At 47.1% G+C, this 14225-nt stretch overlaps 1 protein-coding gene across 4 annotated transcripts in view; it reads right to left on the bottom strand.

Annotated features, from left to right (window-relative positions):
* The window catches only part of LOC123376589 (coagulation factor XIII B chain-like), a 38160-nt gene extending 25350 nt beyond the window's left edge, over positions 1-12810 (bottom strand). For 3 of the 4 annotated variants that reach the window (XM_045028710.1, XM_045028709.1, XM_045028708.1), the window contains exons 1-2: positions 12629-12810; positions 12284-12496 (exon numbers count right to left, since the gene is read on the bottom strand). In XM_045028710.1, coding sequence (XP_044884645.1) covers positions 12284-12496; positions 12629-12692 — 277 coding nt within the window. In that variant the 5' untranslated portion in view covers positions 12693-12810. The remainder of the gene's footprint in view (positions 1-12283; positions 12497-12628) is intronic. The other variant, XM_045028711.1, reaches the window with a different exon arrangement.
* Between the last annotated feature and the right edge of the window lie 1415 nt (positions 12811-14225).

Below are 14225 nucleotides of genomic sequence, written 5' to 3' on the forward strand. Positions count from 1 at the left end.
GATGTGATCCTGATGCTGCTCAAGTAACAGAAGGAAGTAGAAGTCAAGGTACAAAAACAAACAAATAAAAATACTACTTGTTTGCACTGACTGTGAAAGTGAAACTAAAATCATGGCTACTCTGACCAGGCCACTGGAGCCTTTTGATGAGAATATAGAGCAGTGGCATGTGTATACTGAGCGTTTTGAGCTTTTTGGTATTGCAAATGACATTACAGAAACAAAGAAGGTGCCAATATTCTTAAGTGTTGTAGGGGCTAAAACCTACTCCCTGCTACGCAGCTTACTAAACCCTGTTAAGCCTGAGACTAAATCTTACAGACACATTGTGGAAATCCTGGGGTCCCATTTCTCCCCAAAACCACTGGTAATTGCTGAAAGATATAGGTTCCACAAAAGAGACCAAAAGAAAGATGGCTCTCTCCGGATTTGCGGTGATTTTAAAGTCACTGTCAACCCAGTGTTGTGTGCAGAGCAATACCCGCTTCCCCGCATCTATGACCTCTTCGCAGGCCTGGCTGGGGGACAAAAGTTCAGTAAGATTGATCTGAGTCAAGCATATTTACAGATGCACGTCGATGAAAAGTCCCAAGAGCTGTTGACTATTGTGACTCATAAGGGGCTTTATCGATACTGCCGCCTACCCTTCGGAATAACATCTGCTCCCGCCCTGTTCCAGAGGACTATGGACCAGATCTTGTGTGGCTTGTCAGGAGTTCAGTGCTATCAGGATGATATCCTGGTCACTGGAAGAAATGAAGAAGATCACTTAAAGAATTTAGAGGCTACCCTACAAAGACTGGAAGAGTATGGCCTACGAGTTCGCAAAGACAAGTGTGAATTCTTCAAGCCCTCTGTTGAATATTTGGGACACATCATTGATTCTACAGGTCTTCATAAGGCCCCTGAAAAAGGTAAAGCTATTGTGGAGGCTCCCCCACCTCGAAATGTAAGCCAGCTGCGCTCGTTTCTAGGACTACTGAACTACTATGGAAAGTTCATCTCACAGTTAGCCACACTGCTAAAACCACTTCATGAGCTTCTTGGGCAGAACAAGGCCTGGAAGTCGACTGAACCCTGTGATGTTGCATTTAACAAAGCTAAGGATGCATTGCTAAATTCTGAAGTTCTAACGCACTTTGATCCATCCTTACCCCTACAATTGGCCTGCGATGCCTCCCCTTATGGAGTGGGAGCAGTCGTGTCACACATTATGCCTTCGGGAGAAGAGAGACCTATTGCTTTTGCTTCACGCACTCTAAGCAAAGCAGAAACTAACTACGCCCAAATCGAACGTGAGGCATTAGGAATTGTTTTTGGAATTCGGAAGTTTCATCAGTACCTGTTTGGGCAAAAGTTTACTCTTCTCACAGACCATCGACCTCTGATGTCAATTTTTGGACCCTACACAGGCATTACCCCATTAGCTGCTAGTCGTATGCAACGTTGGGCATTGTTACTTTCAGCACACACATATGAAATCAAATATCGGAAATCCACTCTGCACGGCAATGCAGATGGCCTCTCAAGGTTGCCTTTGCCGGTCAAACATCAAGATAGTGCCCAAAAGGAAATCTTCTACTTTGAACAGGTAGAGAATACACCCATCACTGCTACTCAGATAAAGAAGGCAACCCGCGTTGACCCAGTATTGTCCCAAGTTATGGACCTGGTGATGCATGGAAAATCTCGACAAACCTCTCCGGTCTCATCTGACCTTCTTCCCTACATGTCCAGAAGGACGGAGTTATCGGTCCAATCTGGTTGTTTGTTGTGGGGGAGACGTGTCATTATTCCACCACCACCACTGAGATCACAGCTGTTAGAACAGCTACATTCTGGTCACTGTGGAATAGTGCGCATGAAGGAAATTGCACGAAGCTATTTTTGGTGGCCTGGATTGGACAGTGCTATTGAAGAGAAGGCAAAAGCTTGTATGTCATGCCAGGGTGTGAAGAATGCACCCCAGTGGGCACCCCTACACCCATGGGACTGGCCTGAAAACCCGTGGCAACGTATTCATGTTGACTTTGCTGGCCCCCTTGAAGGAAGCATGTTCTTGGTGGCAATAGATGCCCATTCTAAATGGCCAGAAGTCTCTATAATGCAGTCCACTACTGCAGAGAGTACTATTCAAAAACTACGAGGACTCTTTAGTCATTTTGGTCTGCCAGAACAACTTGTGAGCGACAACGGACCGCAGTTTGTCTCTCAGGAGTTTCAAAATTTTATGAAGGCAAATGGGATACACCACATCACGTCAGCACCATATCACCCATCCACCAATGGATTAGCTGAAAGATTTGTGCAAAGAATGAAAAACGCTTTGAAATCAGCAAGGGGACAACACTCCATTCAAAAGCGTCTGGATACCTTCTTACTTTCCTACCGAAACACACCTCATGCTATGACCCAGGCATCCCCAGCCTTTCTAATGTTGGGACGACAGCTGCGCACTTGCTTTGATCTGCTGAAACCTTCTGAACCCCGACAAACTGTGCAACATCAGCAGCAATATCAAGACATCAGACGGGCACCCAGAGCAAAAGACCGAACCTTTAGCCCGGGACAGCCAGTTTTGGCTCGGAATTATACTTCCAGAGCTAAATGGGTCCCGGCCACAGTCATCACTCAAACAGGACCTATTTCCTACACAGTCCGGACTGCAGAGAATCTTACCTGGCGGCAACATGTAGATCAGCTGTTGCCAGGTCATGCCAGTCCTCAGGACACATCTGCAATTGAGGGGTCTGACTTCACCTCTTCTGGTGAGACACCGAATCACGAATCACCTATTCCAGACTGTCCTCCTCCATTACTGCCGGCGGCTGAGATGCCCCTTTGCCCAGCACGAGCTGATACCACCTCCTCACCCGTTCGTGCTGCGGACCCTGAGCCCATGGTACTTTCGGGTGCAACAACACCAGAAGTTCGCCGTAATCCACCTAGAGACAGAAGGCCTCCTCATCGGCTGGATCTTTAGCTAGGGCGAACCCATGGTTATGGGGCAAAATAATCCCCAGGGTTTAGCCGGGAATGGAGGCAGTCTACCCTCCTTCTCTAGTCTAGTGTGTGTTTTATTTAGGGGATGTTCTTATTGGGCGGGGGAGGAATATGTTGTGTATTTGGTTGTCATGGTTTTTGGTTCCTATGGTAACTGAGTTAGATTACTAGGGGATAGCTCAGCCAGCTTCAGCCGGCTGGGTGAGTTCTCTGAGTCTGTAAATAAAATGGTGGTTTTGTTAGCTGTCTGCTGTCTGGCCTCAAGTGATTTCTTCCTAAACCGGCTGCCCCCAGGATATAACAACGACTTTTTCTGGTTGAAGAGGCTGAGGTGCTGGATGACTTCTGCTGATTGCATGACAAAGAATGATGTCTTCGTCCTGGCTCTTTTTGACATGGGGAGGCCACAAAGTCTGGCAGTATGCTTAGAGATTCGAATCTGAATCCCTGTATGGCCAAGTGGCTGCGTTCCAAATGGGGACACAAAGCTGTTTCCACCGGGACATCTCAAAGTAAAACTGCCTTCAGCTTCTTTGATCTGGTTTTAAACCTCCTACAAATAGGGTATTTATGCCTAATGTGTCCTTCCCACTTCAAGTAGTAGGAGTGAGACTTGGTGACCGTCATAGATTTGCTACAGTCAAACAGCACTTAAATCCCAAGGATTAAGACATGCCCTGGTATTGAAAATAAAACTTGAAGAAGAACAAGATAAAAACAAGAAAATATTTGAAAATGAGTACCACTATCTAAATTACAGCTATACTAAACCATTTACAATAAAAGAATGCTAAAAAGATTTCTGATGGGAAAGGTGTGAGATGCTCAAACTGTCCATCTATGGGTGGCAAGGAGGAACTGAGAGGGTTATTGCAGCTCTGCCCAATTATGCCCTTAGCTACAAGCATGAATGTGCAGCAAAAGTGCATGTACCACCTCGACAGGTACGACTATGGGACAACACCAGTTCTGACGGGTTGCAAAGAGGTTGACATGGGGAACTCCGCAGCCTTGGAAGAGCTGGAGAGTGACCTCCGAGTGGAGCGACCACTTGTACTGGTGGAAGAAAATCCTGCTGAGGTGATCGGCTCACACATTGCGGACACTGGGCAGGTGAAAAGCCCAAAGGGAGATCTCTTGGGTTATACAGAACTTCCATAGGCTCAGGGCTTCCAGGCAGAGGACGAAGGAACAAGTCCCGCCTTGCCTGTTGATATAGTACATCGTGGCAGTGTTGTCCGTGAGGACTCCGACCACCTTCCCGCGAAGGTGCGTGCAGAAAACTATGCACACCAAGCATATCACCCTGAGCTCTCTGACCTTTATGTGGAGGGACAAATCTGAGACCGACCATCTTCCCTGGGTTTGCATGTTCCCTATCTGGGCTCCCCAGCTCAAGTCCGATGCATTAAACACCAGATCTAATGACGGGGACACCTCCTGGAAGGGGACCCCTCACAGCATGTTGTTCGGGTGTGACCACAATTGTAGGGAGGCAACTACTGGGGACGGTACTGTGAGGACTTTGTCCAGCCCGTCCCAGGCCTAGGAGAACTGGGAGGTTAGCCAGAGCTGGAGGGGCCTCATTCGGAGCCTGGCATGGCAGACCACATACATGCCCCAGGATCTGAAGGCATGCTCTTGCTGTTGTCACCGGGACAGCTGTGACCAAGGCGCTGAGACCTGCCCAGAGGGAGGGAGGCTGTGGCCCTTAGGGAGTCCAGCAGTGCCCCAATGAATTCTATGTGCTGCACTGGAACTAACATTGATTTGTTTTCGTTTACCACTAGGCCGAGATCTGCACATGCAGACAGGAGCAGTTCCACATAGGCCTGTACCTGGGACCGAGAATTGCCCTTGAGAAGCCAATTGTCCAGGTATGGGAAGATCTGCACACCTTCCCATCGGAGATAGGCCGCTACAATCGCCATACATTTGGCAAAGAGCTTCGGCACTGTGGACAGGCCAAATGAGAGGACCGTAAACTGGTAGTGGTCCAACCCCACCAGGAATCGGAGGAAGCATCTGTGCCCCTCAAATATATGGATGTGGAAATACGCATCTTGGAGGTCCAAGGCTACGTACCAATCCCGCAGGTCCAGAGAGGGAATAATAGAGGCTCGTGACACCATGCGGAACTTGGAGCGGACCAGAAACCTGTTGAGGGCCCACAGGTCCAGGATGGGCCTGAGATTGCCCTTCGCCTTGGGGATCAGAAAATATCTGGAGTAGAAGCCTCTGCCCTGGAGTTCTACTGGTATTCTTTCGACCGCCCCCAGGTGCATCAGATGCGCCACCTCCTGCCCTAGGAGGTGGGCCTGCTCCAGGTCCCCCGGGACCATCTGGGATGGGGAGGTGGGAATGAACTGAACTGCAACATGTAGCCCTTTGAAACGGTGTTGAGGACCCATTGGTCCAACGTGACCTGGGACCATGCCACTCGGAAGGTAGACAATCAGTTGCAGAACACAAACTTTATTAATCGGGGGGTCTTCCTGGCAACAGGGCTGGTGCCCCCCTGCAGATAATCAACACCGCCTCTTTCCCTGCCTCTTGCCCTTGGAGGGTCCGGGCTGCGGGACTGATAGTGAGGCTGATGCCTCTGGTCTCTCGGTCTCTTAGATGGGGGCTCGTATGTGCTTCGCGCAGGCGGAGCCAATGCTTGCGGCCTGGGCTATTCCATAGCCAGAGGAACATAGAGGCCCAAGGTTTGCAGGGAGGTATGGGAATCCTTCATCCCGTGCAGATGGACATCCATCTGGATGGCAAACAGCGCTTTCCCATCAAAGAGCAGGTCCCGCATAAGGGACTGGACCTTCGCCGACAGCCCGGACAGGAGGAGCCACAACGCTCTGCGCATGGAAATCATGGAAGCCATCGAATGGGCTGCTGTATCTGCAGCGTCCAATGCTGCCTGAAGGGTCATTTTCACCATCGCCACCCCTTCCTCTACCAGAGCCTTGAAGTCCTTTTTGTCCCACTCTGGGAGGAGAGGTTCAAACTTGGGTAGGGACCCCCATAAGTGAAAATCATACTGGCTCAGCGGGGACTGATGGTTGGCCACCCTGAGCTGGAAGCTTGCCAAAGAATAAACCTTCCTTCCAAATGCGTCTAGTCTCCTGGCATCCGTATCCTCCCAATGGTTTACAGATTTCACCACAAGTGAGTTAGGTGCCAGGTGGGAATATAGGTACTCATGGTCCTTAGCCGGCACAAAGTACCTCCTCTCCACCTTTTTGGAAATAGGCGCCAAGGAAGCAGGAGTCTGCCACAAGGTATTAGAGATGTTGGCCACTCCCTGGTGCAAGGATAGGGCCAGGCAGCCCAGTGCCAAGGATGACAGCACATTAAAAAGTGAGTCATACGGACCTTCCATCTCCTCAGCTTGGAGTTGGAGGTTGGATGCCACTCTTTTCAGGAGGTCTTGATTCACCTTGAAATCTTCCTGTGGAATAGCGGGCTGTGGTGCCGCTATGGTGTCGTCTGGTACTGGGGAAAGGGCCGGCATGGAGCCAAGGCCTCGGGCGGTACCTGGGGGTCAAGTCCCAGGTCACAGTCTGGGCACGGAGCTGCCGACCCAGGGCCTGCTGACCTGTCCCTCTGTTGGGAAGGGAAAGCCGACAGAGCCTGAGATTCCCCGACCACTGAACGGGATCCCGTCTGGGCGGGCATCTGTGGCCACTGTGCCCATTGACACCACTGTCCCTGCCACAGTGCTCCTTACCACTGACCAAGTTGGGGGCCTTGTGGCAGCAGCTATTTTGGCTGAGCTGCACAACCCAGAGTTGGGCGGCTGGTTGCCGATGCTGAGGTCACCGTCTAGCCACGGTCCCATAGGAGTAGAGAGAACGATGGTGGCTGCTTGACGTCGAGGAGAAGTACCCTGCAGACTTGCTGCTCTGGTACTCGGCCCGCTGTCTGCAGCTATGGCGATCTGGTGCCGGTGAATGGCGAGGGGAGCCCCACGTGCAACGTCCGGCCGAGCAGGAACTGGAACGTGAGCATCGACGTCAATGATGGCGGGACCAGCTGCAGTAGCTGCAACGTGAAGAGGAGCAACTACGGCGCCTATCCCAATGCCTGTGCCCATCACTACGTGGCATGGAGGGGCTTCGAGACTCCCGTTCTGGTGGCGAGCCTGTTGGCCTGAAGGTGTGGACGGTTGATGCAAGCTGTGAGATGACCGCACCAAACGAGGCAAGGAGCAGGTCTCAGAGTGAGGGCTGTGCTGTTCCGGGGATGCCTGATGAGCACCCAGCGATGGCTTGTCGCGGGACTCATAGACTTTAAGGTCAGAAGGGACCATTATGATCATCTAGTCTGACCTCCTGCACAATGCAGACCACAGAATCTCACCCACCCACTCCTGTAACAAACTCCTAACCTATGTCTGAGTTATTGAAGTCCTCAAATTGTGGTTTGAAGACCTCAAGCTGCAGAGAATCCTCCAGCAATTAACCTGTGCCCCATGCTGCAGAGGAAGGAGAAAAACCTCCAGGGCCTCTGCCAGTCTTCCCTGGAGGAAAATTCCTTCCCAACCCCAAATATGTCAATCAGTTAAACCCTGAGCCCTGTGGACAAGACTCACCAGCCAGCACCCAGGAAAGAATTCTCTGTAGTAACTCAGATCCCACCCCATCTAACATCCCATCACAGACCACGGGGCATACTTACCTGCTGATAATCAAAGATCAATTGCCAAATTAATTGCCAAAATTAGGCTATCCCATCATACCATCCCCTCCATAAACTTATCAAGCTTAGTCTTAAAGCCAGATATGTCTTTTGCCCCCACTACTCCCCTTGGAAGGCTGTTCCAGAACTTCACTCCTCTAATGGTTAGAAATTTTTGTCTAATTTCAAGTCTAAACTTCCTAGTGTCCAGTTTATATCCATTTGTTCTTGTGTCCACATTGGTACTAAGCTTAAATAATTCCTTTCCCTCCCTAATATTTATCCCTCTGATATATTTATAAAGAGCAATCATATCTCCCCTCAGCCTTCTTTTGGTTAGGCTAAACAAGCCAAGCTCTTTGAGTCTCCTTTCATAAGATAGATTTTCCATTCCTTGGATCATCCTAGTAGCCCTTCTTTGTACCTGTTCCTGTTTGAATTAATCCTTCTTAAACATGGGAGACCAGAACTGCACACAGTATTCCAGATGGGGATTAATTATACAGTGCCTTGTATAACGGTACTAACACCTCCTTATCTTTGCTGGAAATACCTCGCCTGATGCATCCTAAAACCACATTAGCTTTTTTAACAGCCATATCACATTGGCAGCTCATAGTCATCCTGTGATCAACCAATACTCCAAGGTCCTTCTCCTCCTCTGTTACTTCCAACTGATGTGTCCCCAATTTATAACGAAAATTCTTGTTATTAATCCCTAAATGCATGACCTTGCACTTTTCACTATTAAATTTCATCCTATTACTATTATTCCAGTTTACAAGGTCATCCAGATCTTCCTATAGGATATCCCGGTCCTTCTCTGTGTTAGCAATACCTCCCAGCTTTGTGTCATCCACAAACTTTATTAGCACATTCCTACTTTTTGTCCCAAGGTCAGTAGTAAAAAGATTAAATAAGATTGGTCCCAAAACTGATCCCTGAGGAACTCCACTAGTAACCTCCTTCCAGCCTGACAGTTTACCTTTCAGTATGACCCGTTGTAGTCTCCCCTTTAACCAGTTCCTTATCCACCTTTCAATTTTCATATTGATCCCCATCTTTTCCAATTTAACTAATAATTCTCCATGTGGAACCGTATCAAATGCCTTACTGAAATCAAGGTAAATTAGATCCACTACGTTTCCTTTGTCTAAAAAATCTGTTACCTTCTCAAAGAAGGAGATCAGGTTGGTTTGGCATGATCTACCTTTTGTAAAACCATGTTGTATTTTGTCCCAATTACCATTGACCTCAATGTCCTTAACTACTTTCTCCTTCAAAAAATTTTCCAAGACCTTACATACTACAGATGTCAAACTAACAGGCCTACAGTTACTCGGATCACCTTTTTTCCCTTTCTTAAAAATAGGAACTATGTTAGCAATTCTCCAGTCATACGGTACAACCCCTGAGTTTACTGATTCATTAAAAGTTCTTGCTAATGGGCTTCCAATTTCATGTGCCAGTTCCTTTAATATTCTTGGATGAAGATTATCTGGGCCCTTCGATTTAGTCCCAGTAAGCTGTTCGAGTTTGGCTTCTACTCAGATGTGGTAATATCTACCTCCATATCCTCTTTCCCATTTGTCATCCTACCATTATCCCTAAGCACCTCATTAGCCTCATTAAAGACTGAGGCAAAGTATTTGTTTAGATATTGGGCCATGCCTAGATTATCCTTAACCTCCATTCCATCCTCAGTGTTTAGCGGTCCCCCTTCTTCTTTCTTTGTTTTCTACTAATTTATATGGCTATAGAACCTTTTTCTATTAGTTTTAATTCCCTTTGCAAGGTCCATCTCTCTACATGGCTTTTGGCCTTTCTCACATTATCCCTACATGTTCTGACCTCAATAAGGTAGCTTTACTTGCTAATCCCTCCCATCTTCCACTCCTTGTAGGCTTTCTCCTTTTTCTTAATCACCTCTCTGAGATGCTCACTCATCCAGCTTAGTCTACAACTTCTGCCTATGATTTTTTCCCCTTTCTTGGGACGCAGGCTTCTGATAGTTTCTGCAGCTTTGACTTGAAGTAATTCCAGGCCTCCTCCGCCTTTAGATCCACAAGTTCTTCAGTCCAATCCACTTCCCTAACTAATTTCCTTAATTCTTTAAAGTTAGCCCTTTAGAAATCAAAAACCCTAGTTCCAGATCTATTTTTGTTTATCCTTTCATCTAATTTGAACTGAATTAGCTCATGATCACTCAAACCAAGGTTGTCCCCTACAATAATTTCTTCTGTGAGGTCCTCACTACTCACCAAAATCAAATCTAAAATGGCATCCCCTCTTGTTGGTTCTTCAACTACTTGGTGAAGAAATCCATCAGCTATAGCATCCAGAAAAATCTGAGCCTTATTATTATTACTAGCACTTGTCCTCCAGTCTATATCTGGGAAGTTAAAGTCTCCCATAATCACACAATTCCCATTAGTGTTTACTTCATTAAAAACATTAAAGAGGTCTCTATCCATATCCAAATCAGATCCCGGCGGTCTGTAGCACACCCCAAACACTATCTCAGGGGAGGCTCTAGTAGCTTTCTTTTCCAATGTGATTTTTGCCCAGACAGACTCTTTCTTATCCATTCCATCACTTCTTATTTCTTTACAGTTAACCTCATCATTGAGGCACCCCAGGTACCAGTAAGCTCATGATGTCTCACGTGGCCTGCAGGGCCTCTGGCTTCGACGGCATCCTGATGGCAGGAGAGGCACACGCGGACGGTACCAGGCTGCTCCACTCAACACGAGCCAGTGACCTTGGGCCCGGGGGGGAAGGGGCTTGGGGAAATCGAGGGCTGCCCAGCATGGGACCAGCCTCACCCCTCTCTTTCTCTCGGTGCGACTGCGACGTGGATGTCTTCCCCTGCTTCTTGGAAGGGGAGCGGTGCCAGCTAGTGGAGAGGACCTCGCTACGCACTGAGGGACGTGGTGCCGGGCGCCCCGAGTCCGGTCAGCGTGCCGGAGTTGGGACCAGCGCCGATTCCATCAGGAGAGCGTGAAGCCTGATGTCCCTCTCCTTCTTAGTCCGTGGCTTGAATGACCTGCAGATCTTGCAGCATTCACTCATGTGAGTCTCTCCCAAACAGTGGAGACACTCAGCATGCGGATCACTTCTTGGCATAGAACGGCGACAGAAGTCGCAGGACTTGAAACCTGGGGCATGGGGAATGCTCTGATCCCACTTTAACAACTGAAACTATTAACAAAACTAAACTAATGGTACCACTAGGGTCAACTAGAAAGGCTGCAGCAAAGCTGGAGCAGAAGTTCTGACTACCTTCACTGGCAGCAAGAAGGAACTGAGCAGCTCCCCTTATAGCGCAATATAGAGGCGCCACTCCAGGGGTCGCAGCGTTGCTCCCCCGGCACGGGTACTGCTAAGGGAAAAACTTCCAACATCGGTGCACGTGGTGAGCACGCACACCTACTGTGGAATACACATGAGCAATCACTCGAAGAAGAACCCTGGACATTATTCATTTATTTACAGTAAAATGCAAAAAAAATGGGGAGGATTGATGGGAAAAAATAACATTAAATATACTAAAGTTAAAATGTATATATTTTGTGGGGAAAACATTAAAATGAAAATTGCTCTATTTCAAACCTTGCAAAATGGTAAAACCATCAGATGTCAACACTTTTCACAAAATTGTTTCTCCATTTTTCAATCCAGCTCTGGTAAATATGCTGTCTCAGGGCTGGTAGCTTACAAATTTAAAGGACATTGTGTTATCCTGTAGTTACAAACTGTTACACCCAGCAGTTGACCATAGCATCAGAGGCAGATTATCCTTTTGTGGAGCCCTGGGCCAGAGCAAGTGGGCCCTACCCCTTCCACCTGCAGTCACCCCCATCCAACCAGGTGCTCCTGCCGGGGAGCAAGGTCAGGACGCAGGGGCTTGCCCAGCTCTGCCCATCCAGTGCTCCTGCCAGGGACCAGGGGTGGAGCATGGGGGATCCCCCCTCAGGCAGGAGCGCTGGGTGGACAGAGCGGGATGGGCTACAGGGGTGCCCATTTTTCCAGGGCCCCCCAATTGGCCAGGGCCCCTGGGCATGGGCCCCATTGGCCCACTGCAAACCATCTGTATACTGCTCCCACTCCCAGCACTTTCATACCCGATAGTGACAAACCAAGCTCCAGGCACAAACTCAGTTTTCCCATTATGGACCTCAGTTCTGTTATCAAAAGAAGGCTGAGCTGCTCCCAACACTGTGTTTCTGAGAAGGCCTCTGAGTACCGCCATTAAATACTCCGTGAATAGATTCAGTAACTTCTGAAATAGCCTTAGATACGCCTAGTAACAGACAGTAATTCATTTACATTTTTACAATGGTTGTATGACAAATAAATGCCACTTGGTTATTAAATTAACTTGAGGGGCCAGAGTGGACCAGGGAGAATCTGCCTCACGGTGTCTATTAGCCCCTGAAAAGTAATTAGCTTAACACAAGTCCAGTCTGGAAGGCTTTCCCCGCTGCACTGTAGTGATAAGATCAAAGAAGCAGCTCTTTCCCGTTCACTTATTCCTATCATTGCAGAGTGCCCTCTACAGAAAGCAGGATATTTGAGATACCCACTAGAGCCCATCTTCACCTACCTTTGCATTTCGGATAGACAATTGGATTTCCATTGCATTGCACCATAAAAGTAGATTGAGATAAATTAGTTGCAAGTACATATCCTGGTTTGCAGCAAAGCTCAAGAAAATCACCACGTTTTAGGTACACCCATTGCGATATGTTCTCATTTGGTCTCCCATTCAGCTCTACCATCTGGTTTTCCATTTCTTCCACTGAGATAGCACATGGTTCTAAAACAAGAAAAAGGTGTGGTTGTCTTGGTAACCCCCCAAGTAACCACTTATGCTTACACAAGTGATGAGTCTGATTCAGTGAATTTCTACATAAACCTCAAAGCCTAAGAAAGCAGTATTTTTTTTTACCTAAACAAAGTGGTGCTTTTGTCCAATTCCCATTGTCACAAAAAGATCTGTTCTGTCCTTCCATTGCATAAAATTGTTGGCATTTGAATTCTACAAAGGAGCCAGATGTGTATCCTTTTTCCAAGAAAGTAGTTATGTCTCCATTCTCAATAGTAGGTGGACGGCTACAGTTTTTTCCTGTTTCTAAAGGGAAAAAATGACAATTATAATAATCTTATGCAAAAATGGTTATGATGTAATTTTTTGGCTTTCATACTGCACGTGTAAAATGGCTCCTTGTCCAATGTTAGGGAAACCACTTGTAAAAACCTCATGTGGCTGAGGTAGGCACAATGACCAAAATACTACGGGCCTCATCCTCAGCTGGTGTAGATTAGTGTTACTTCGCCTGAACACAATGGGGCTATGTCAGTTTACACCAGCTGAGGATGGGGCTCTGAATTTCTTGGGTTTTATTCACTTAATTCAGATACTAATTTTTACAAGCAATGTATTTAATTGTATATCTTGTATTTTGTATGTAGCTTTCTCTTTCACACTCTCGATTATATATATTTGTATTACATACAAAACACCATCAAAATCTATGTTAAAAGATTATTAAGATTGCAAAGTGAAGCATTCAAAATATGCATATGGATTACACTGAAGTCTTTAGTCACCTGATCACACCCTATTTTTCCTGCAGGACCTCTGCCTCATTCAGTGCACAGGCTGGCCAGTGCTCACTGAATGAGATAACTATTCAATATTACTTTTCATCCTCATCTTTCTACGTACAGCCCATTGCCTTATTGGCCACATTACTCACAAATGCCAAAGGCAGGAGGAAGGCCATCCCAAACAAGTGATGCTAAATGTGAAGCTGCACGGTGTTTTCAGTTGATAGAAGCAGACCCAGGGAGATGGGTAAGTGGGCAAATGGCAGCGCATGCTGTCAAAAAACCTTCTCATTTACCATCTAATCTGCTTACTGAAGGAGAAATTCATCCCTGCACAGAAGAGCAGCACAAGGTCTATACACCATTTATGCCCTACCTTGTGCTGGCCCTCTGAACAGCAATTAATTCACCCTGAATGAGGCAGGAGCCCTGTGGAAAATACATAATGCCATCATGTAAGTGATGCCTACAGAGGGTGGTGCAGTGCCTCATGAGTGATTATGTCTAATGGAAAGGGCAGGTGTCACAGTCCAGAACACTACATGCACCTACTTGACTGCACACAAGAAATCAAATTGAAGGGTTAAAATCCATGTGCATTTTATATAACAATCTGATATATGGATTGTGCCAGCTTTTTTTCAGACCCAAAGTCCAGAGTTTGGTCAAGAGACCAGAGGCCTAGCAAATAGTGATTAGCTAAGAGAAAGCTGGGTAAACAGATAATCTTGTTTTGCTAAAATAGGCCTGGTCAGCAAATTGCCAGGCGTTGGAGCTAAGAACTAAATAATTGTGTCGTATGCAAAGTTGCAAATTGAACAAAGGATCTCTGTTCTTATTGTGTCAGTCTCTTCTGTAGGGAACGTTCTTCCCACAGATCTAACCTTGAATTTATGAAAATTGGCACGTTAGTATAAGATATGCCATCTTTTCAC

This window comes from Mauremys mutica, chromosome 8, assembly GCF_020497125.1.
Source record: "Mauremys mutica isolate MM-2020 ecotype Southern chromosome 8, ASM2049712v1, whole genome shotgun sequence".
In the NCBI taxonomy this organism is placed as follows: Eukaryota; Metazoa; Chordata; order Testudines; family Geoemydidae; genus Mauremys; species Mauremys mutica.